The sequence below is a fragment of the Dreissena polymorpha genome, chromosome 13, assembly GCF_020536995.1.
Source record: "Dreissena polymorpha isolate Duluth1 chromosome 13, UMN_Dpol_1.0, whole genome shotgun sequence".
In the NCBI taxonomy this organism is placed as follows: Eukaryota; Metazoa; Mollusca; class Bivalvia; order Myida; family Dreissenidae; genus Dreissena; species Dreissena polymorpha.
This window is the reverse complement of record NC_068367.1, coordinates 30,259,579-30,285,776: the sequence shown is the minus strand read 5'-3', so window position 1 is coordinate 30,285,776 and position 26,198 is coordinate 30,259,579. Positions and strand designations below refer to the sequence as shown.

Sequence of the window (26,198 nt, the reverse complement as noted above, 5' to 3'; positions counted from 1 at the left end):
CAGTATATAATTGTATACGTTATCATTTATTACTTATCTTTGTAATTGTGTCGTTACTTGACAGGCAATTATTACTCGAAATGTATTGTGTTATAAGGAAATGTGTTAAAAACTCCTCAGTACGGTCTTTATATAAAACACAGATACGTTTTAATTTTAACTGTTATTCATGACATCTCAAAAGAACATGAACAACACCACATGCAGTAACATAGCAACAAGGGTCAATTTTAACATATTTTGTCTGCTGGATTCCACTAGTCGGTCAATGTAACGGCCTAAAATCGGCCACACAAGCACAAACAACAAAAAACATGTCATAATGCATACAGTATATTTTAAGGAACTTTGCACAGTTGACACAATAGCACTCCCTTAGTGGTTCTCATTCAGGGACATTGGTCTTGAATATCCTGTAAATAAAATGATGGTACTTTTTAAATTGAACAAAACATATACATTTTGAATCCATATGATCATTTTGGTTCATGTATGCTTTGCAACGTGCTTTGTACATACTATGCGATTGGGGCTACAGAAACGTAGATTGTTCTTACTAATTCGCTTAAATACATGACAACACACACTCCACAGATTTACCAATACAAATCAGCAACACCCCAAACAAGTGCCTTATCAACAGAATAATTCATACATTTGTGTGTGTTATACAATTAGATAGATAAATGACGAAAGATGTGAAATCTTTACATGAATATTTATGTTTAGAAAATAGCACACCGCTTTCAACGTAAAAAAACAACAACGACACGGTATATGAAGAAACATTGACTGTCAATGAAATCAATCAATAAAAACACTAAACAATTCGCTCAAAAGTTTTTACATGGGACTTTCGCCGTTAAAGTGTAGTGGAATTCAGATGTTATTTTGTATCACTTTTCATGGTACGAGAAATGAAAACCATTAAATATGTCGTACATTGTTAATAAAACGAAACCTATGTGTATGGCAAACACTGCATGAATATATAAAGAAACGTTCTCTTATTTTGGAACTAAAATACGATATAGGCTATCGATATGAAACTTTACAGAAGCAACGTGACTAAAATCGTTACAAATACTACGTACGTGCAAAACCCATTTTTAATCTCTTTTGCAAGTGCTTCCTAATAAATACACACGTTAAACGCCGTTCATGGTATATGCTCCTTAATAATAGTCTGCTAGTTGTTATGATTGTCTCGTGTGGTTTACATTAATGCATTCCGTTTGTTTAATATCATTATGCTCCAATAGGTAACGCAAATCTAGGCCAGACAGTATACCACAAAAGATATATTGAGATAGAATTGGAAATCAATAATGTGGATTTACACGATATCTTTAAACGGCCGTTAATCACTTGCTTCATCGTTTTTTTTTGGAGAATTATTAATTAACGAGCCAATGATACTTCCGAGCTGGTGCTAAGGACCGGAATTCGTTTTAAAAGTCAATAGACACATCAATAGGGTTTGAGGTTTAATATGGTTTATCAACATATTTCACCTTAGTTTAATACTCGAACAATGTTTTGTCATTGAGCAAAAATAAATTTCTTCACACATGTACATAAGCAAACAATCACAACTCATTTCCCTCAAGACGATATTAACAAAAGGTCTATGGGTTCTTAGCCGCTCACAATAGACCAAAGTTACTAAACTGTAATGAAAAGGTGGACTTCAGACGATTACAATAGTATATGAAACATACATTTTACATTTCTAGGCCAAAAAAATGACAAACGTTTGCTATTTAAAAAGTACATATTACAAATTTAGATTTATTCATTAAGTATAACTCATTACGAAAATTATTGGTTTTATCTCCGGCAAAAAGGCTGTATATTTAAGGTTTACATGTCTCTTTTGAATTAACTATAAATGAAATGGAGATATTCCAATTGAAAATACTGACATTCCTTGAATTTCTATGAAAAAATCAAATATGGTTCATATAAACCATTTTTTCATGATTTACTGGATTTATCACCAAGAAAAATAAATTACTGTATCTGGAGATATATCCTTTTAACTAGAATAATTCAATTCCATTAGCCCTTAGGATTGTTTGTTTATGTATCTGAACCTCTACCAGTGTCATAATCGTCATGATCATCATCATCTTGAAAGATCATAATCAACATAAAGAAGTTTAAATAAATACTTTCATAGTATTTCTTTTATCGTTGTTATCATCATGAGAAACCAGAAACTTCTACTTGTGTTAAAAGTGTTCGCATTTGCCAAATAACAATCAGAACCAGCACATGTCGTGGCAGCTATATTACTCAATAGACGGGAACCATTTGTAAGCTCAACTGATATATCATTTAAACAAACAGTTTGACCAACTTTCATAAGAAACGATAGAAAATGAGTTAATTCGGTTTCATTATTGCAATATAAGGCTAACTTTCCTGACCTATCGCGGCCAGGTGTTTCAACAGACTGGAGCTGTTTTAAATCTCGCCTTAGATATCATTAAAATATATTTTGAGCAAGTTTAATGATGATTGAAACTAAATATATGTTTTCTAGACAGTTAAAAAGGTTTCACTACAGCCATATTATAAAAAAAGCCATCTGGTAACCTTTTTCAATTAGCTGGAACCATTTTTAAACTCAGCCATTATATCATAAAAATAAATAATCTTCTCAAGTTTCTCAAAGATTTGGCGATAAATATGCCTTCTAGAGTAATTATAAACTTTTTCTTTAATCTGACCTAATGACCTTATTTTGTACCTCACTTGCCCAGTTTCCAACTCGGCCGGTATATCATGCCTTTTACGACACAGATTAATAAAGACCTGGTATAAATGTGATATCTAGCGTGTAAACACGGTTTCATTATAAATAATACTGTCCATCCATGGTTGTCTGTATTTTTTTAATGAGCCAGAAAATTTTTGAACGCTTAGAATAGATATCAATAAAACAAAAGCTCTGACCAAGGTTAATGGAGATGTGGCCATGAATGATACTTCTAGAGGGTTAACAAACTTTTTTTATTATTTGTCATTGTATCTAGATTTTGACCGCACGTGACCCATTTTCGAACTCAGCCCATTAGAATCAATATTCCAACCAAGTTACTCGAAAAACGAAAACTTAAATGGGGCCTCTATCGTGTCGAAAAGATAAATGTTTACGACGGATTACGCACGACGTTTGACGCACGACGAACGTTTCGCTTAGGTGATCCAAAAGTGTGGTGCTGTGAAGTCATATCGTGTTTAAAAAACGCGTGTTTTTCATGTGAATAAGGTTAACATTTTTTTTTGAATTTATGTGACACAACATCTTTGGGTATTTTACAAGTTTGAACACCGATGTTGTTAATCGACCACATTATCAGTTAAAACTTACTGAACTTTCAAAAAGTCATCGACTATATTTATTTGTGATCTTTTTATAAAGCGTGAAGAATTATATAAATGAAAGTCACATACAAATTCGAAAGATCAGAAAATGTACCTGTAGTCAAACTATTTATTTCTAAATGCTCATATTTGAAACGAAAACATCTGCTTGAAAGCGTGCACTAAAATATTAATCACTTACAACAAAAAACTCATTTAATATCATCATAAAATGGTGAAAAGGGTATAACAATCCATACAAATTTCCCGATGCATAAACAAACTGCAATAAAAGGAAATTTGTCAACGCATCAATCAAAGAAAGAAACAATACTAAAATTATCTCCTGCGTTCGAACACGCGTTGCCTTTCCTAAATTAGTTAAAACATGATTCTTAACAAGTATTGCTCATTTAAACCAAAAAAGATTGTGGAGAGGATCATGAAAACTTTATTTACTGCTTTGATTTCGCAGCGAATTCAGCACAACCGACCCGTTATTGAGCTAGGCCTAATCGCCGACATTTCATCCGCATACACTTCACACGGACGGTTTTTACCAGGGAAATCAAGTTGTCATATCGGTGGGCTTTTATTTACTGCAAGAAAGATCGTCATCATCAATCCTCATCGAAACTCACTTAACAAGGCACATGTTGACGACGCAGAACGCACGACTAACGTTACAGTTGAGCTAAAAAGTTGCTGTTTGTTGTAAAGACCTGGTCAGTTAACAAACGTCAAAATATTTGTTTGGTATGCGCGATTTTGAATGAGTCGGGTTATCACACACCAACACTGTTTAAGGAAGGATGGAGATCTTGTTTTTGCATTCTCACCACATCTTGCTTCATGAGTTGTTATAAGTACTGAACTGGTGCCCTTGGTTTAAGATGCATGCAACCCAAACCGAATTTCGAAGTGGGTCTAGATATTGTCAAGAGAAACATAAGAGAACAGAACAGATAGTTTATTTGCGACTTAAGCATATACAGCTCATCGTCAAAAACAATAAATCAATCATAAATACATATATATACACATGCGACAAACTAACAACAAATGTTTATGCATTTTTACACATAGATGATTTTTGTGAGAATGCAATATGAAAGAGAAGGCTCTTAATTGTTAAACAAAGTTAAGTAAACGATTATGATCCGTTAGTCATTGAGAAAAATAAAATATAAACATCATACAGTTAGAAATTATTTACAAAATCACAATTTTGGGGAAAAACTATTCTCTTATAAGACTATAAATTTTCGGCTCTAAGTTTAAATGCTTTTATACCAAAATTAGCTAGACGTATCAATACAGTTTTTCTAGTCTCAATCAACAGTTGTAAAAATTGTAAACATACTTGGTTTTCTTCTGTAAAAAAACAGGTGTACATGCACATACTGACAAGTGTGTTTGATTCATACATATGGTCTCTATAGTGGCAACACATTATTTTGTAAGAATCTGGTGATGAAGTTGTTTTTAAACAATTTACCCAGATTCTATCTGAGCTTAGATACTGTCAAAATAAACATTCTTACCAACGATTCAGATACACCGCACAACATGCAATGCATGCATAAGGACGCAGAACAAAGGCTGACAATAAGAGCACTTAATGCTTATGTGAGCTATTGAACTGATGCTGCAAAAACACCACGCACGTATTTGCTGACATTATCATTTAAAACTTGTTAAAGTTTCAATTAAGGAATATATTTAGTCTGATATTTGTGTGATAAGTTGAAAATAAAATAAGTATAAGTCACATATAAATTAAAATTATAAAAAAACAGCACGTAAGAAAGCCTACAATATACCCATTATCATATTTTGAGCGAAAACATTTGCTTGAACAAGTGTAATTTGTTTTTTGTTACTGACAAAGATGCACATTTAACATCACTAAATGTGATATAATAAAACGATATATGTTTTTGCTGTTTATCAATGTTGAGAGGGGTTAAAAGTCCATAAAATTTGCCTGAAAACTGCATTGGAAAGATGGAAACAAATCAAGCAAAGAAACAATCGATACAAAAAATAACTACTATGTTCAAACAAGTGCAGTATTTCTTAAATTGGTTTTAAGGCTTAAAGCTAGGCAAATACAGATCCCTTAAACCAAATAGCTTGTGGAGGAAGAGCATGAAAACTGCTTACCGGTATAACTGGTTTGATTTTTGCAGCTAACTAATTCTGCTATGCAGAGCCACTTGTGAGCTATGCCTAATTTTATTTCCATACAGTCACTTCACATGGAACACGGAAATCTATTTATCATAGTTATTTTATTTACTGCCAGAAACATCGTTATCCGCATACTAAATCAAACATCACTTTATTTGAGAGCATACTTGTTTGCATCTTATTTGCATCGGCCTTTTTCTGGATAAACGGCTGTTGAAATTAAATTGTTTCTCCCGCTGATTTTTATCATAAGTATAATAGCATGTTAGCAATTATAACAAAAACTTTTGAAAACCAATATTTGAGAATCAGCTTCCGTAACTGAAATATTATATCATCCATCTATTGTTCTGTTAGACCCTATTAAGATAATAACACATTGCAGAGCTGGACAGGTCGTACATAATCGGCACGCCGCCGACGTACTGGCCCGAGGAGTACGGCTCAGGTCGATTACAGACGTCCGCCAAAGCTCTGTCGTATGTTATCGGCTATATTACATTTCATCCCATTTGATTCCAGCACTGAAAGGTATTGCCAAAAAAATCTTTCTGTTCTTAAAGTTTCATTAAATTGTTATCGCAATCAGTGACGTATCTCGTGTGACATAATTTATGTGATGAAACACACCGTTGTAAGCTAGACTTTCTGGATTTAAGGAACAACAATAAGTGGTTTATTTAACAGTAAAATATTTATATAATAAAGCATTAAACGAATCTTAATCGTAATTAAGAATGCATGATTGCAATGCATAATGGTCAACATCGGTAGGCTAGACACTCGCTTTAACCAGTTATTCGATTTCGTAAATCAAGTTTGTGTCAGAATGAATAGCATTTGATTTCATGTTTCGAAAAAGAGTGTGCTTTAAAAAATGGAAGAAGTGCATATCGTTTTTATTGTTTATTGTTAAATGAATTGGATTTAAGATGTCATAGAGGCTTTTACTAAAAAAAATAAGATTCTTGTTAAAGCTTCAATAGTGATATAAAAGTTATCTACAGTACGGTTTCAGATTTAATTACTATTTTTGAAATCCCAACTGAGTGCTACGTTTAATCATAATTTTTGTCTTTTATTTCGTTGATTTTCTGCTACATTTTATTAATAACCGTTGGATAAGTTAATCGCCCCATAGGCCGATATGATAATTTTGACACGGCAGATACGATTAACGATCAACTCGTGACGTCAATTTGTTATATTTGCAGTAACGATATGTAAAAAAAATTCTCTATACATATCAATCGCTATTAGAGGTCTTTTACAAACGGTCGATTGACTACCTATACCATCAAACAAACTTAAACAAGCAAATTCGTTGAATTGATATCCCTCGTCAACTAGAGATATTGCCCTGAAATTGTTTGTGACAGACGGGCGGAAGGACGCACGGACAACGCCAATTATATATCCCTCCGCCTTTGAAAGGGGGTTATAAGTATGGCAATTACCAACAGTGTTTGTCTAAGGCAACACAAATTTAATATGGGGGGGGGGGGGGGGGCAATAGTCAACCGTTATGATGAGTCGATGGAACACAGACCGGTTAAAAAAAAGATGCATTCTCGGCTTCCGTGGTCCACACTCAGCCTGTGGGAAACTGCTGTGAAACACGGTGGACTCCCGTAGTTTTGCGCCATCACTGGCACATAATTAACTGATGGTATCATTCTTTTCTCTTTTGAAAATGAACATGATGTAAAAATCAAAATGCTTTCTTCAATTTTTTTTTCAAACGTTCACAACAAAACTTCCGAAAGCAAAACTGTGTTCTTGTTTCTTTTCAAATGATGTTTATTGTCATAACGATTTAGAAAAAAGTAAATGATCATGAACATGCTATCATAAAATGAAGGTCATTCAAAATAATGAATACAGTAGAATAGATCACTTAAAGGGGCCTTTTCACAGATTTTGGCATGTTTTGAAGTTTGTCATTAAATGCTTTATATTGATAAATGTAAGCATTGGATCTAAATCTCCAGTAAAAAATCAAGAATAAAATTTAAAAAAGGAAAAAAAATAGCCTACAGCAGGGCTCGAACCAATGAATCCCGGAGTCCTGGAGTAAAAACCAATTAGACCGCTCGGTCATCCTGCCAAGTATATATAAATAACGTATTTTATTCTTCATATAAGCAATCTTCGTAGTTTCACAAAATTAAACGACAACAACAGAATTTCCAAATTATTCAATCGTTTCGCGTTGCAACGCTTTATAATTTTCAGGTTTTTAAATCGTCAAAAAATGCATATAATGGCTAAATTAGACCATGGTAAATGTTCAGTATTACTGTTTCCTCACAAATATCATAACTAAAACGAAAATTTGCGAATCTTAAACAACTTTTTTCAATTTTGTCAATTTACCAAAACGTGAAAAGATCCCTTTAATATAATTTGTGTAATTAATTTAAGGCTCGAAAAGAATATTAATAATCGAAAATACATCTTCATAAGACAATACTTTGATCATAAAATCAACAAATCGGAACAAAGCATATCAATACCGTCTGCATCTCAAAAATCAGTATTCTAACAATATCAATGTTTTGCTTTGCTGTAATTGTTATGCTCGTTTAAGCCAACCAATGAAATTCAGACCAACCGATTTTGTCTAAAATAAAACAAAACAAATACCACACAATTTTGATCAGACAGACCCACCGTATTTTCATAAATTTTGTCTGAAAAAAATACTCACACTTATTGTGAAATAATTGTACATTGAAAGCAACACATTTTGGGAGCACTGTGACCTCTGCGAAACTATGTAGTGTGAACCACATGGAATAAGGTTTTAGAAGGATCCTATAATAAGACAATCGTTTGCAGATATGGATCTTCATAGGGAAACAAAATATATTTAAAAAAAACTCCATTATCCCCATCCATTAAAGCAACTCACTACCAGCCTTGCAAAAAGTTTACTTTAGCGGATATCCCTATAGAAAATGTTATAACAACGTCAGCGAAAACAAAGGAGCCGTTTGAGTAAGCACACCTGCTAAGGCGCGTTGAAATTACAATCCCCTTTAACACTAGAACGTTTATGGCCTTCTAAATATACATTTATTGGACCAAATTGATGCGATAAAAGGTTTTCTTTTGCAAGCTTTGAGTCACATGAATACTTTACGCGTTCTACCGAATGTCGACGTTTTAGCGTAATAATGGAAGATAAATTTCCAGGAAATGAAAAGTTTCCGCTATTCAAACGTTCAAGTGTAGTTTTTTCAAACAGTTTTTTTTCTGTTTGAACATAAAATTCCACATAAGCTTTATGCTGCGTTATTAAAATATTGAAATGATTCTTTATTTATATAATCACAAAACAAAAATGACGACACATTTTCTACACGATATACTGCAAGCTTACTCAATCAATTTACACACAATTATATATGAAATTGATACACACAGATAATTATTATAAACCTCAAAACCTACACATACTAAACACAGAAAAAAACTTTGCAGAAATAGTTTTTAATTGGACGAAAATACTTAAAAACCGCACAACGATGGTTAAATAATAATGAATTGGTTTCACAACAGCCAAATAAAAAACTTCCAGCTCCATGGCGGCAATGATTTTCGACCAACAACAACCATTTTCGAACTTAGCTGAGACATAACTAAATCAAATATTCTTACCATTCGAGCTTACATTAGAACAAAAGTTCGGACGAAGTTTCATGATTGGACTACAAGGTATTACCGAAATCCTTTACCGCCAAGCCCTCATGATTTTCGATGAACCACTAAACCACAACGACATTCGACAAAAACCCCGAATATCGAGCTGGGGCGAATGTTGAGTCAGCTCATTTTTAAACTCAGCTAAGACATCATAATAATTTATGCTTGTCAAAGTTTCATGAAAATTGGAGTAAAAATCTGACTTCTGGAGTGTTACCAAGGCTTAACAAAAGCCATATATAGAAAACTGCCCCATTCCGTGCGGCCGTGTGTTTCGACGAACCATAACAATTTTCAATCATTATAACAATTTTTTTGACAAAGTTTATTGAAGTTTGGGAAACAAATAAGAATTCTCGAGAATAATCAATGCTTTACTTTAACCAAATTAGGAGAAATGCCCCCCCCCCCGTGATAGATATGTTTTTTGCACAAAGCGAAACCATTTTCAAACTCACTCTAGTTATCATTAAAATAACTGTACTGACCGACTTTTGTAAAGATTGGACAATAGGTGTTACTATTTGAGTGTTTACAAGGTTTCAAAGATCATCTCGAAGAGCCCTCAGAAAAAAGCTTATCTTTCCCATAGGATCAATCTACCATGTGTTTATGAAACTATGACGGTGTGAAGAACGCTCAATAGAACTACTATTGAGGCTATGAAACAAAATCGGTCCAACGCACAGGAAACCATTTTCCAGGTAACCAGATGTAAATGATGTGTCGTTTCATTTTCATTGGAGACAAATGTTTCCCTTCTTACACAATCGTCGTTCGTATCAATCGCCATGGTTGCGCTTTCGCCGTCATTTGTAATTGAATTTACTTGATTGTTGGCAGGATGCTGATGTTTTTTATTACGTTTTCGCAATCACATTGCCAAAGCAAACATTTTGACGCATGGACGTACAGTTGTGTGGTCGCTTTCGTAAAAGCAGTACAGCGACAAAACTGTAGAAATGATCGACATGCCACATCCAATAAGTTGAAGGCCGATATAGGCGCCAAATTTGGACACCTCGTCCGATGATTCTGGGAAGGACTCGTTAACAATCGTCATGAACACGGCAAGTGTGAGGAATAGGGAAAGACAAAACGTTATCCGTTCTCCGCTATCCGACGGCAAAATAAAACAAAAAGTGTTAAGAATTGCAATGTATATGATCGGAATCATCATGTTCATAACGACAAACAGTGATTTGCGTTGTTACGCGAATGTTAAGATTACGTGGTCCCATGCGTCATTGCCGTAAGGCCTCCGATCACTATTTACTATTACGCATTTAAGAGTCCATTCGCCGTTTTTCTTATAATGTCTCGTGGTTGTTTCCGATGACGGGCTGCTTAAAACTAGCCTTGAACTGGGGTTGGTCCATGAGACAAAATTGAAAACACACGTCTGCTTGTCAAAAGGGAACTTTCCTATGGATATTTTACAAGAAACAGTTTACTTTCCATACGGCCACATGGTGACACTCCCATCATTATAAATAATCGCATTCACAGCGTTGTCCTTCAAATCAGAATATTTGTTCACTGTGTACTCAAGAGCTACATCCGGAATCCAAATGTCTTTTAACTTAACATTTATTGAAGTTATATTAGAAAACTCCACGGGTTTCCATACCAGGATATTTCTAAATATGCCATTATGGCGATAGTTTGTTTAAGTTCGTTTATTTCATCGATTGACATCATGAAGAGCTCGAATTTGACGTTTAAAGGATCCGACGACGTCAAATTACGTGGCATTATGTTCGAGTTGTATAGCTGGAACAGTCGCTTGTGCAAATCATGTTCCGTGTGTTCAACGCCTTTAACCCATAGACAATCAATAGACCACACAAACCAGGGGTAGAAACAATACACAAAAATCCTCATTCTGTATCCTGGTATTCTGTGTTTCGTTTCGTTGGGACCAATTACCAGTAAATCGTATAAAATAACGATTTAAACTTTATTGCAAAAAGCGTCTGTCTCGAAGTTTCTATTGGCTTGTAGAACAATACAGCATGTGGAATAATATTCTTGACATATTTCACGAAAAGAAATAAGTTCTAATAATTAGATATGCCATATTTTTGTAAAGCACGTAGTTTCCACACCAAATTCTTCAAAGTCATCACACTAATTACCTAATCGCTTTAGTCTTCGAATGACCAAATCGCGCGATATCCAACTTTCACTGTTGTCCTTCCGCTATCGACCCAAACAAACACGTCAGTCAGAGTTTTAGCCTGTTGGCGGTAGCCAATGAGCCAATTGAAAGTGGGTTGATCTTGCGGTCCGTCAAATAGCCACTTTACAATGATCGGTTTTTCAAACAATCATTCTGCCAATCTTCGGTTCAGTTTTAAGTGTAAACACCAATTTTTCATTTTTTTCTGATTGGCTGGACGTTTATGAATGCGTTTGTTTTAATTTGAAGACTTTAGTTCCCCAAAGATCTATGCATAGTTCGTTTACTGAAAGGATAATGTCAATAACTGTGTTGTACACAGATTTAAATGTATAGAGTATTAATTAAATAGTCCACTGGTATTGGAACATAATTGGTAAGACCGGTTCGCGAATGCCGACAATAACCTACATTATAGCATTGAACGCTATTTTATAAAAAAAAAGAGAAAAGTGTAGAACTACTTTTATCTGAAACAATCGCTTCAGTCATAAGTATGATTGCAGTTTTTATTTCGCACTCATATTAAATGTATTACATGTAGCATAAATATTACTCTATTTCCTTGTGTATGCGATTAATCGACATACAATTGATCAATCGTTGATTTATTTTAAATTGCGTTTTTTCTTATAAGCTTTGGAATTACCGACCACTAAAAAACTACATGTTGTGTTTTTGTTTCGATGAATGAGGAAATGGTATTTGCCTGCCGCTTTGGATCTTAATTTGTCCACACTTTGGGGAATGTCATTACGATTTAACAAAATATACATTGTACTTTTTTTCGATATAACCGTTTTTCAATTTGTAAATGAACTTTGTTCGTTTATTGCATTGATTATCGTAGCCGATTTGCTTTACGGTTTGTTTAATAACACTAGCCATGCATTGTGTCTTCAACCACTTCGGACCAGTGATATTGCAGACTGCTCGTTTTCAGAATGGCTCTCACTGGTAGCAATTTCATTAATCAATTAAATTTTTCAAAACGGATGAAGTGTCAAAAAAAGAATTTTTGTACGAAACACTTTGGTATTCATTCTTGTTCGCAAGCAATTAGTCCTAGCAGTTCTGTTTGTGTTTAGACTTGTTTACTGAGGTCTTCTTTTTTGCTTTCCCACAAAAAGCTTAAGATGCTAATTTCAGTAGCGTAAACTTTATTGTAAAATGGTTGTTTTCGACAGTTTTGATCGCTAAATGGAAGATTTTCACTGTTTTAAATGTCAGCAATTGTCAAATAGTTTATGCGTGCTAGATGTGTGACGTGTCCTTATCGAAATTGTGAAATTGCCGTCCACGGCCATTCTGTATGATCGAACCAAGGCCCTTGATCTTGGTTCAGGTAATCTACGCTTGGCTTAATAAGCTTTCTGTGTGCCATACTTACTTAGTTTTCTCAGTACATCCATACAAGCATATGCTTGTATATGCTTAATTCTTTAAAATCTTGTAAACAAATCGTAATGTCGTTTTGGATTGTCTACCTATCTTGTTATGCAACATTAAACCAACAAACGATCGTATTCCTCTGAGTTTTATTGATATTCGACTTTCATCAGATAACTTTATTGTGCCTGGTATTAAAATAATAGATTAATAATTTTCCCCGTTCTGTTTTATACATGCCATTCATAATAATAGTTATATTACATTTGTTCTCTTACTTTTCAGAGGAACAGATGACTGTGATGAGTGTAAGATAATTCATTTTACATGCATGTCTTTTTTATTGATAGTTTCACAGTTAAATATTTTCCATGCGCGTTTATTATTGCGGTTTCTATTCACAGTCACACGGTTCTGTTTACTTTGTCAATCAAACTGTTTTTGTTTGAATTTCTATAACGATTACATTTAACTTTAAGTATGTTATCACTATGATGTTATGTATACATGCCCAGCATTCTGTATGGCTCGACAATATTAAAGGGGCCTTTTCACGGTTTGGTTAATTGAAAAAAATAACAAAAAATGTTTCAGATTCGCAAATTGTCGTTGCAGTTATGATATTTGTGAGAAAACAGTAATACATAACATTTATCATGCTCTAAAATATCAAGTATATGCATCTTTAGACGATTTAAAAAATCTGAAAATTATAAAGCGTTGCAACGCGAAACAATTGAATAATTTGGAGAGTTCTGTTGTTGTCGTTATATTTTGTAATAATACGAGGATTGCTTACATAAAGTATAAAATACATCACTCATTGTATGAGGACGGATAGCCGAGTGATCTAATAGATAGACTTTTACTCCAGGAGTCTGTGGTTCGAGCCCAGTTGAGGGTTACTTTTTGTCTTTCTTTAATGTTATGCTTGTTTTTTTTTTAATGGAGCTTTTTAGATCTATTGTTTACATTTAGCAATATAAAGCATTAAATGACAAACTTCAATACATGCCAAAACCTGTGAAAAGGCCCCTTTAACATGGCACTCGTGAACCTTGAGCTTAAATTATACCCTAAGATTATTGCCTCAATTTGCATTCGGTTTTGTTCGTGCACGTTTTTTTTTTACAAATTAACGCCATAACATTACATATACTTATTGCTTCGTCTCCACTCGCTTCCATATGGGAAACAAAAATTATCATGTATAAAGTTAATTTCCAGCTCAATATTGGCGAGCTTAACATTCTCATCCCCAGTGATCGACACAAGTAGGTGACCTTTGACTTTGCTATTACAATTGCAAAGGCATACACGTTTTAAGTCTGTGGAGCGAACTAATGTCACGTTTTTAAATTCAATTTTAACTTGCAATAGTTCATCACCTTAACAGTGTCTATTATTTTCGATAAACTGTTTATTCTTATACCCATTTCCATTTTCATTCGGTTAAGTGTTCCTTTAACATCGATTATAACAAAAACTATCCTGTATATTGTCAACAGCCTTTTAATGCTTTCGGCGCTTTGATATTACAATGTGTACTCCAGGCCCGCATGGCGTGTTGCGTCCGACATCCCCTCATATTCCTAACTTACGCCTTCTAGGCCCATACTCCCTATTTAACTATTGGTAGAAACCCTCGATATCAATGAAAATTGTGCATCTGGTATTTCAGTCTTTCATAGTACTGATTTTGCATTTGTACATTTTTGGTAACTTACTTCTGGGAATAATTGTGTGTATCTTTATTACCGGATATAACACAAGTTGATTATTTAAAACGTCCCAAAACTTGTAATAATCACGCTTATCAGTATATTTATTCTTGTACTTTTAGGACGGTTTATAATCTTCTTAATAGGCTTTGGTCGTTCATATTAAGTTTTTTGAACATTTAGTTCAATTTAACATATAATAATGCTACTGAAATCATTAACGAACCCTTGTTTACTTTAAACAACACTGATGTATTCGGTTAATCGTAGTGCTTTGAAGCTACGCCATTTTAAAATAACATTAGTTTTTGACGACTTCGTGTAAGAAACTCATTTTTAAATTGACGCCATATATTCGCTCTCGTGGCTAATGACCTCGCTATATAAAGGAGGGTCTACGGCTTCGTCATACGGAGGTGGAGGCACAGCGGGTAAAACATCATCGACCGAAAAATCTGTCAGCATTTCCGGTTCATGTACATGTTCTTCACTACCGTGAGCCACAATGGCTGAATCTGTCTCGATATTAATGGAGCCAAGTGTTATTACGTTCGAGGAATCAGCGTTGCTCAATGTTATATTGTTACCATTATTATCGTGTCGCGTTTCTGAAGCAAGCATATCTACATTAGTGTTCGCATGATTATCCAAGCTGTACAATTCTAATTGACTGTATGATGGCGGGGGGTCATGGTCATTTGACACATCTGCAACGCCCGGTCTTGTGTTATTTCCATTTTGTCTAGTTACTTGCGGTATTGTAACACTAGAACCTTCGTTGGTGATTGTTGTACTGCGTTCGGCTATTTCCGGATCGTGTCTTGTTGATGATGACTCGGCTGTCACGCTGGATAATCCGTTGTTTATTGTAGAACTGCGTTCGCTTGTTTCCGGATATGGACGTGTCGTTGATATGTCCGTCGACTGTCTGTGCCGGGTCATGGTGACACCGATATCACGCTGTTCTTTCTTGCAGCATTTCTGTGAGAAACACTCACACATCTGCAACGAGTTTAAGTTAAGAATTGTTTAAGCTATTAAATTATGCTCGAACGTTATTTGCTTAGACTCTTTACAAGTCCATTTTCTGGGTACAACTTGGTGTCTTAGTTTTCAGAAAGGAAACATTTTTATGAAGACATCATATTGTATCACCAACGCGACCTCCAGTTGTGAATTTTGTTTAATATACTTAATGAAAATAAGTATACACAATGTATTTTAGTATAGCTACACAATCACTGTAAGATCGCCGTTTATTGTATGGGAATCATTCAGAAAATAACAATAAGCCAGCTTGCTTGAAGTATACTTGGATTCAATCTTAGAGAACCCGCCTCAATCAATTAACAATTATAATAGGTCGAATATACATAAAGATTTTTTTTAAAGTATGTTATCTCAAATGCTTGACCTGATAATGTCAGCACATGGCTTTTTGCACCCCTTGAGGCTTAGTTTTCTTAACTCCGCAACTAGATTTGTCAGAAGTGGTTGATAAAACTTCAGTTCCGTGGGTCAACGTGCAAATCAAACTGACAAAAATATAATACGGAAATAATTTTGGAAGTAATATCATTTGGCTAACTCACACATGCCATGCGACAAATAAGCATCAAGCTACGGAATCCGGATAGGGCCAAGTTGATTGTCGCGTGTCGACATCGTGCGTCGCTCAAAAGTAGAGTGTCGGGCTCGAAGGTCGACACACGACAATTGAAGTCGACGTGCAAAGCGTCATGCGACATTTATCGCGACGCACGATATGACAGTCGACAATTCAGTCGACAGTCAATATTTTTTGCAATATTTTTTTTCTTAAACCCAGCGCGATAAGCGACATTCAAATCTTGATTGTCGCATGTCGACTTCAAATGTCGACTGTCATATCGTGCGTCGCTTAATGTCGTGCGTCGACCTCGAAGTCGACACGCGACAATCAACTTGGCCCTATCCGGATTCGGTATCACGCCGATACTAGTGTACATTTTACTTATGGCAGTAAATGAGATCTGCATAGTGCATACTTAAACTTAAAGGGTAATAGGGTGACCGTAGAAATTTCATTACCGAGATTTGCACATGGCTTAAAGCGCACGAATGCTGAATTTTCAGCCCAGTGCTTCATTAAATGAGTACACCGCAAACATCAGTTCTACAAATAGTTTATGTTTGTTTTACAAAAATATAAACCTTTTCTTTGGAGATTTTTGAACCTGAAGTACAATTAAACGTTTCCACATTTCAAAGAGACGTAAGCCTTACTCGAAAATGCTTGTATTTAGATACAGTCGATATAATTCCACCAAGTATTACAGAAGAAATAAATGACAAAAAATGATATGCACGAAGCAACGAGATTATAAATTTCTTAGAGGCGGTATATTACTGAAAAAGTACTTCATCTGAATTTGACAGGAAGTCAATTGCGACATAAATCCTTGTTTAAAACTATATTTTTTCTAGGCATTGTAAAGACAGTTAAACGATACATTACGCACAGAAGCTTTACTGAAAACTGCTTTTCGAAGCCGTTTATTCCCATAAGTCGACGGTCCATCCTAGCAAACACAAATGGTACAAAACCTATGTATGAAATACTGTCCAAAAACGAGCCCTTGCCAGTGTGTATAAACAAGTGGTCAACTATTTTTAATTACAGTGAAACCAAAGAATGGCGACATATTTTGATATGCCTTTTTCGTATCACACGGGATACCCATTTACAGTGATTTCAAGAAAGAATTGCACATAAAATCATAGGTTCAAACTCCTTATTACTTAAAGGGGCCTTTTCACAGATTTTTAGCATATTTTGAAGTTTATCATTAAATGCTCTCTATGATAAATGTAAACATTTGCTCTAAAAAGCTCCAGTAAAAAATCAAGATAAAAATTAAAAAAGATAAAAAAGTTAACCTCAACAGGGCTCGAACCACTGACCCCTGGAGTTCTGGCGTAAAAAGTCTCCGCCTTAGACCCCTCGACCATTCTTCCGCATACAATACCAGATGTATTTTATACTATATATATAAACAATTATCGTAGTTTCACAAAATATAGCGACAACAGAACTCTCCAAATTATTCAATCGTTTCGCGTTACAACGCTTTATAATTTTCAGGTTTTTTGATCCTCAAAAGATGCATATAATGGCTATGGTAATTGTAAGTATTGCTGTTACTTCACAAATATCATAACTAAATCGAAAATTTGCGAATCTGAAACAACTTTTTTCAATTTTGTCAATTTACCAAAACGTGAAAAGGCCCCTTTAATATTGGATATGCCACTTTTGAGAACTGTACTTGCTGTCAAACTGAGCGTGACACTATCGAACATACATTTTGGGAATGTAAGCATGTCAATCAGTTAATAATTGAATTATTTTCGGGATGTAATTATTTTTCGATTTTTCTAAATATGCCTTCCTTCATACTGGGAATGAAAATACAAAAAATTGACCTATATACTTTACATGTTGTATGATAAAACTTTAATTTATATTGTAAAATGAGTTAAACTAAACCTGCTCTAAAAGCAGCGAAATCGTACCTAGATTTGCATCGCAATGTACTTAACGATATTAATTATTTTAATAATTTGCGTAAAAGTAAAGAATGGGTATAGTGTTACCCCTTTTCCAGTAGTTGTGATTTCCAGTAGTTGTGATAAGGGACTTTTTGTTGTGGTCAATTATTACTCTAAACAAGAGCACCGCCTTGCGGTTGCAGACCGCTCATCTATTTTTCTTTTTAAAGGTGTAGGGACCTATCTCAATTTCAATCAAGGAGGGAGGGGTGGAGTGGAGAGGGGTGTATAGTGTGGGGGTGTGGTCATTTATTACATTATCTTCCAAAAATGGAAAAAATGCAAAAAAAAACAAAAAATGTTGGGGGGGGGGGGTTCTTGGGGGGAATGGTTGGACAGTATTTCAAAAATAAAATAATAAAAATAAATATTTGTGTTTAACCATGTTTGAAAAAAAAACAAGTGATGTGTTTGTCAGAAACACAATGCCCCCTATAGCGCCGCTTTGAAAAAGTTTTGTGTTTTTTTTACCTTTGACCTTGAAGGATGACCTTGACCTTGAACTTTTACCACTAAAAATGTGCAGCTTTATGATAAGGCCGCTTTGAAATATTATTTTTTTGACCTCTGACCTTTAAGGATGACCTTGACCTTAAAGGATGACCTTGACCTTGAACTTCCACCACTCAATTTGTGCAGCTTCATGATAACGCCGCTTTGAAATTATTAGTTTTTTGACCTTTGACCTTGAAGGATGATCTTGACCTTGAAGAATGACCTTGACCTTGAACTTCCACCACTCAAAATGTCCAGCTTCATGAGAACGCCGCTTTAATAATTTTTGTGACCTTTGACCTTGAAGGATGACCTTGACCTTCAAGGATGACCTTGACATTGAACTTCCACCACTCAAAATGTGCAGCTTCATGAAAACGCCGCTTTGATTTAAAAAAAAAAATTTTACCGTAAAGAATGACCTTGACATTGAACTTCCACCTTTTAAAATGTGCAGCTTCATGATAACGCCACTTTGATTTTTCTTTTGTTTGACCTTTGACCTTAAAGGATGACCTTGACCTTGAAGGATGACCAAGACCTTGAACTTCCACCACTCAAAATGTGCAGCTTCATAATAATGCCGCTTTGAATTTTTTTATTTGTTTCTTGACCTTTGACCTTGAAGGATGATCTTGACCTTGAACTTCCCCCATTCGAATTTGCAGCTTCATGAGATACACATGCATGCCAAATATCAAGTTGCTATCTTCAATATTAAAAAAGTTATGGCCAATGTTAAAGTTTTCGGACGGACAGACGCCATATATTTGACATTTGACCTTGAAGGATGACCTTCACCTTCACCTTTCACCACTCAAAATGTTAAGCTCCATCAGATACACATGCATGCCAAATATCACGTTGCTATCTTCAATATTGAAAAAGTTATGGCCAATGTTATAGTTTTCGGACGGACAGACACCATAAATTTGACATTTGACCTTGGCGCATGACCTTGACCTTTCACCACTCAAAACGTGCAGCTCCATGAGATACATGCATGCCAAATATCAAGTTGCTATCTTAAAAAGTGAAAAAGTTATGGTCAATGGTAAAGTTTTTTTTCGGACTGACTGACATACTGACGGAAAGTTCAACTACTATATGCCACCCTACCTGAGGCATACAAAATATTTTTTGGGGTGGGGTGGGGGGTATAGTGTGATGGTGAGGTGGTCATTTATGAGATGATCTTTAATTTAAAAAAATAATGGGGGGATTGAAGGGGGATTCGGAGGGGGATTCGGGGGGGGGGGGGTTGACGGAGTCAATTGTGGTATGTCAGGTAAGAGTTGTTTTGTTAAAGTATCAATCGAATCTAATCATAAATAAAGAAGTTATGGCAATTTGAGCACAATTTAATAATTTGACCTTGAGAGTAAAGGTCATTCAAAGGTCAAGGTAAAATCCAACTTGCCAGGTACAGTACCCTCATGATAGCATGAAAGTATTTAAAGTTTACAAGCTATAGCCTTGATACTTTAGAAGTAAAGTGGATCCAAACACAAAATGTAACCATATATTCAAAGTTACTAAGTCAACAAAAGGGCCATAATTCCGTAAAAATGACAACCAGAATTATGCAACTTGTCCTTTACTGTCCCCTTATGATAGTTTGCGAGTGATCCAAGTATGAAGGCAATATCTATGATACTTTAGGGGTAAATTGGACCAAAACACGAAACTTAACCAAATTTTCAAGTAAATAGGGCCCATTTTTCCGTCAAAATGCCAGTCAGAGTTACATAACTTTGCCTGCACACTCCCCTTACGATAGTTTGTAAGTGTTGCAAGTATGAAAGCAATGGCTTTGATACTTTAGGAAAAAAGTGGACCCAAACACAAAACTTAACCAAATTTTCAATTTTCTAAGTATAAAAAGGGCACATAATTCCGTCAAAATGCCAGTCAGAGTTACATAACTTTGCTTGCACAGTCCCCTTACGATAGTTAGTGTTGCAAGTATGAAAGCAATGGCTTTGATACTTTAGGAAAAAGTGAACCTAAACACAAAACTTAAACAAATTTTCAATTTTCTAAGTATAAAAAGGGCACATAATTCTGCCAAAATGCCAGTCAGAGTTACATAACTTTGCCTGCACAGTCCCCTTATGATAGTTAGTAAGTGTTGCAAGTATGAAAGCAAAAGCTTTGATACTTAAGGAATAAAATGGACCTAAACACAAAACTTGACCAAAATTTTCAATTTTCTAAGTATAAAATGAGCACAAAATTCTGCCAAAATGCAAGCCAGAATTATCTAACTTTGCCTGCCCAGTCCCCTCATGAGAGTTAGTAAGTGTACTAAGTTTGAATGCAATAGCATTGATACTTTATGAATACAGTGTACCTAAACGCAAAACTTAACCGGACGCAGACGACGACGCCGACACCGACGCCGACGCCAAGGTGATGACAATAGCTCATTTTTTTTTCTCAAAAGATAGATGAGCTAAAAATGATGTTTATATAAGTATGTAACAGCTTTTGATTTTTAAATGTCATACAATATGCATGTATTGACGGTAAACTCTGTACGGTCTGATGTGGGATGCCCTCGACCAACACGTGGACAATAAAATGTATTGAACTGAAAAAACTATATTGTCCATGTACACAGAAAGCTTCAAACTCAATGAAGACCATAGTGAAGGGAAATGTACCTGATAACAGCATAATCCACAATACCCATATTCACAACTGTTGCGGCATTTCGACAAATACTCCGTTCTATGTTGGAACAGCTTCTTTGAAATCAGTATTCCAGCTATCACCGCAATTGCAATTCCGATAACTCGTAAAACGTCCACAAAGATCTTGCTAGACATCGTTTTGCCAAAGATTTTCTTTCCGGAACAGCTATTCTTTGCGGCACCGCATATCCGAATTTCGGAGCTACAGATATACCCCGACGGTACGCACAGCTTGTTCGGGCATCTGTATCCCTCACAGTCCCAGTCTAAAAACCGAAACATCCGAAAACTTAGTACATAATATACATATATATAAATAGTTAATATTCATTTTTAGTATAACCCAATGTAAAATTAGATAAGAAGTTAAAAAAGAGATGAGAGAAGAATATGACAAAGGTGTGGTAACAGTGAAAATTCCGGAATTGTATTTGTTAACATTCGTTTAAAATATGTCGAATTGCAATTCGAGTTAAAATATTAACACGTTGCAAAGTAATACTCTGTAAGAATGTACAATACTATATTATTATGGTAACATTAATTTATATACCTTTAATCGAATAAGCTGAAAACTGTATGGTAAAACTTATATTAGCGTACGGATCTGAATACTCTATTCCAAGTGTGTTGTCGCTGGTGGTGAAAAACACGTTTTTGTCGAGAAGGGTATCGTTGTCAACGCAAAGCTTTTTCTCAAGACCTGAAATGTATGTTCACTTTTATATATGGGCCGTGCTCTGTGAAAAGGGGGTATAATGCATGTGCGTAAAGTATCGTCCCAGATTAGCCTGTGCAGTCCGAACAGGCTAATCAGAGACGACACTTTCCGCTGCTATGATATTTCTCGTTTCAAGAAAGTCTCTAGATGGCAAAATTCTAGTTTAGGCGGAAAGAGTCGTTCCTGTTTATCCTGTGCGGGCTGCACGGGCTTATCTAAGACAATTAACGCATATGCATTAAATCCCTTTTTCGCAGAGCGCAACGCATATCAAGCAATATTTAAGCGAGATTATACGATATGTGTTAAATTGTAATATATTGATAAAAAATAGGCTACAATAACACAAAATAGGCAAGATAAATTCTACATTGAAGACGAATTTCATAAAATGCAGCAAAAACAAAATTAGCGCCCCGAGCCGATTGTGACGAAGATATTCGTCTTTTTATTAGGATCAGAGTAAGTGTTCGTGTGCCGTGGGAGGCGGAAAACTACAACGGGCGGAAAACTACAACGGGCGAGGCATGGTCAGGGGTGATAACCCAAAAAAGGGTTAGGTACGGGTTAGGGTTAGGGGTCGGGTTAGGGTTAGGGTTGGGTTTAGGCTAACCCAAACCCTAACCCGACCCCTAACACTAACCCTTACCCTAACTCTCTAACCCCCCCCCCTTGCGCAATACCATACCATGCCTCGCCCGTTGTCGTTTTTCGCCTCCCGTGTGCCGGTTGAATATATATCGTTGCAGGAATTTAAAATAAACCGTTAAACTAAATTTAGATTCACAACGTACATGCATGATTTACATGCTGGCAAATTCGACTGTACAGACATTTTCGATTTCAGAATTAAATATCTGGCTTAGTTCGCATTTTTCGACACATGTTCTTCTTAACGTTTATTTTAATATATATTGAAATATATGTTTAATAATATTTTTTTACATATTTTATATTAATTCATAAATATTTCGCAAAATCGTATAATCTTGCTTTAACCTGCAAAAACATAACCATCAAGGAAAAGTATTGTCGTAACAAACATTGGTATTATACAGATCTTACACTTGTCTGTGTGAGCTAGTTTTAGACTGCAATCTGGCCTCAAAACACCCATAATTAGAGTTGTCTGCGTTATAGGGTTGTATCGATTTGACACAATTGATTTCGCAAAGTCTGGATAATTTAAGGGCAGTAAGTTAGACATGATTCAGGCGATCGACCATGGCCAAGAATAAATACGTATACCCATTAACATTATCACCAAGTGATTTAAACTGAGTTAGAGACTGAACATCATTCTCCTAAATACTGCCCACCCGCAAGAAGCCGACGGTGATTCCATAGTACGTCCAGTCTTTTAATTGACATTTAAAAAGGCTTTCTTTTAATTCACGAGTGATCAGAGAAATTATCACGAGTTGCGCAGTGTGAAATTTTCTATGATCACGAGTAAATAAAATCGAAAATCTAGCGAACAAGAATTGTTTTTTTGTGTTTTTTTTGATCGATTAAAGGGGCCTTTTCACAGATTTTTGCATTTTTTAACTTATTCATTAAATGCTTTATATCGATAAATGTAAACATTGGATCGTAACAGCTCCAGTAAAAAATCAAGAATAAAATTTAAAAAAGGAAAAGAACATTGCCCGGTCCAGATTTCGAACCAGTGACCCCTGGAGTCCTGCCAGAGTCCTGAAGTAAAAACGCTTTAGCCTACTGAGCTATTCCGCCGAGTACACAGATGACGTATTTTATACATTATATAAGCAATCTTCGTAGTTTCACAAAATTTAACGACAAAAACAGAACTCTCCAAATTATTCAATCGTTTCGCGTTGCAACGCTTTATAATTTTTAGGTTTTAAAATCGTCAAAAGATGCATATAATGGCTATATTAGACCATGGTAAATGTTCAGTATTACTGTTTCCTCGCAAATATCATACCTAAAACGAAAGTTTGCGAATCTGAAACAACTTTTTTCAATTTTGTCAATTTACCAAAGCGTGAAAAGATCCCTTTAATACCATTGAAACTGGAGAATTACACTAGTATATTGAAGTCATGGCTTAAAAATGACGTCATGTTATATTATACAGTTTTCATTAATGTTCATTGTAATTTTTCACGGTTTGAATCATTGAATTATCATTTTTTGAATTACTGATCTTTCTTTATAAACCAGAGAAAAGTATTCAATCACGCAATAATAGGTGTTACCTAATTTACGAGAAAACACTTTTTAATAGCAATTATTGCAACAAATAAATAAATTTAAGGACATTATTGTTTACAAAAACATCTTTTTATTTATAACAAAAAAGGGACAATGACGTGGAATTCGTTTCTTTATGAAACAAAACACATTTTGTTTATACTTAACTCGGGACGTTGTTTTAATGGGTAGTTTAACAAGGGAACATTATTTCGTTTTCATAACAAAAATATGCAAGAGTCATGTAAGATATGCATTTACCATTGACCCCACCAAAGCCGTCCATGAATTTTAAATAACTGCGTTCGCAAGAATGCGACATTCTCAGTTCTGTAAAGTAGAACATGATGCCGCCACTGCCGACGACATTCCTGTCCGGCCGGAAGTCGTACCGACAAATCTTAGATGGCGTCATATTTACTTCCGGGCGATACGATAGCTCCCCAATATGTGACGTCATTTTATATTCGCCACACATGATTTTGTCTGCAAAACAAAACAGTTAGCGATGTTCTCATGGAAGTCATATGGATTCCGATGAGTGTCGCATGCCGCATTTTCATTGAAACGCGACGCCCAATAACGACACGCGGGCCTCATTGTCGCGCTTGGTTGGGATAAGAGAGTTCAGCATTGTTGGTGATTAATGAATTTCCTTAGTCATCACAATCATACATGAACTACGTTTTGTACAAAGATAAGCTTATACAGTTTTGTTTAATATACAAACACTACCCTCTATACATGGTAACGCAAACATGTTTACCATGCGCTCGTTTATTTAAGATTATTGGTGTTATATGATTATTATCGTACTATTGATATAGACAAATACATATTGTACATAGCATTTATACACTTTATCCGCTTCAATCGTAATGAATAAGATCTTCACGACCACGCCCTACCATCGACTTGCCTTAACCCATCTATGCTAAATGGAATCTCTCATCCTTCTAAATTGGATCAATTTATTTCCAAAATTAGGGATGTCTAGTATATTTATTTCTATATTTAGAATATTCCTTACAGGAAATCCTTTAAGCAAACAGCGCAGACCCTGATGAGACGCCGCATCATGCGGCGTCTCATGTGGGTCTTCGCTTTTGGCCAATGCCTTTTTTTCTAAACGCTAGGCATAAATGGGTTTATGTGAACTATTGTCCTATTAAATGACCTGTTTACCACAACTTACACGACACTACCTTTACACGAAAAACTAGTTTACGAATGGGTGGTAGACATAAAGTCTTATTGAATAACCAATATTCTCTTGAGGTTTATTAATTGCATGTTAAGTTGTGTAGAGTTCTTTTGAATGTACCCGGATCCAATTGATTTGTGTCTTACATAAGCAATTATAATTTAATACTCAGAATGAAAACAAGTGTGAGGCCTAATAAAATCATGTTTCATAGACTTGGTATCATAGTTGAAGACTAAACAATGGATATGCATACTTACATGTGAGCATGTCTGCTTTACTTCCACTCCAAAACAAAATTAAACACTTAAATACAACAAGAATGTTCATTTCTACGATGTCTTTCTCAAGTATGTCATCGAACCTACTGTACTCAGTTGTACGATATCTGGGTCAATATATCTCCCATTTAGAACTTGAATACGAGACGGATTGCTGTTTACAACTGCTTTACATTTGAATGGTTAATACACAGTAGGCCTTTCGTGCATTTCAAATCAAATACAGTACTAAAGTTACAACACCTGAAATTTACACAGACAGAAGATTAAAGGGACTTGTTCACTTGTACTTTGAAAAATGTCATTAAATGCACTTCCTAACAGATATAGTATTACTTAAATATTTTTTATATATTAAATTCTAACACGGCACGTGCCAAATTTCATATAAACAAAGAAGACAATCGTCCATGGGTTATTCTGCAACA

At 35.1% G+C, this 26,198-nt stretch overlaps 1 protein-coding gene across 3 annotated transcripts; it reads right to left on the bottom strand.

Moving 5' to 3' along the window:
• Nucleotides 1-202: 202 nt before the first annotated feature.
• LOC127855068 (uncharacterized) lies at nt 203-26,198 on the bottom strand. Of its 3 annotated transcripts, none has more exons than XM_052390410.1 (5): nt 25,750-26,198; nt 24,547-24,771; nt 21,901-22,050; nt 21,318-21,613; nt 203-413 (listed from the first exon to the last, which is right to left on the bottom strand). In XM_052390410.1, the coding sequence occupies exons 1-5, from the start codon at nt 25,817-25,819 to the stop codon at nt 390-392; spliced, it is 765 nt and encodes a 254-aa protein (XP_052246370.1). In that variant the 5' UTR covers nt 25,820-26,198; the 3' UTR covers nt 203-389. The 3 variants fall into 3 exon arrangements, with proteins under 3 accessions (XP_052246370.1, XP_052246368.1, XP_052246369.1); XM_052390408.1 differs by lacking the exon at nt 203-413 and adding an exon at nt 12,982-15,567 and having other exon boundaries at nt 25,750-26,030; XM_052390409.1 differs by lacking the exons at nt 203-413; nt 24,547-24,771 and adding an exon at nt 12,982-15,567 and having other exon boundaries at nt 25,750-26,021.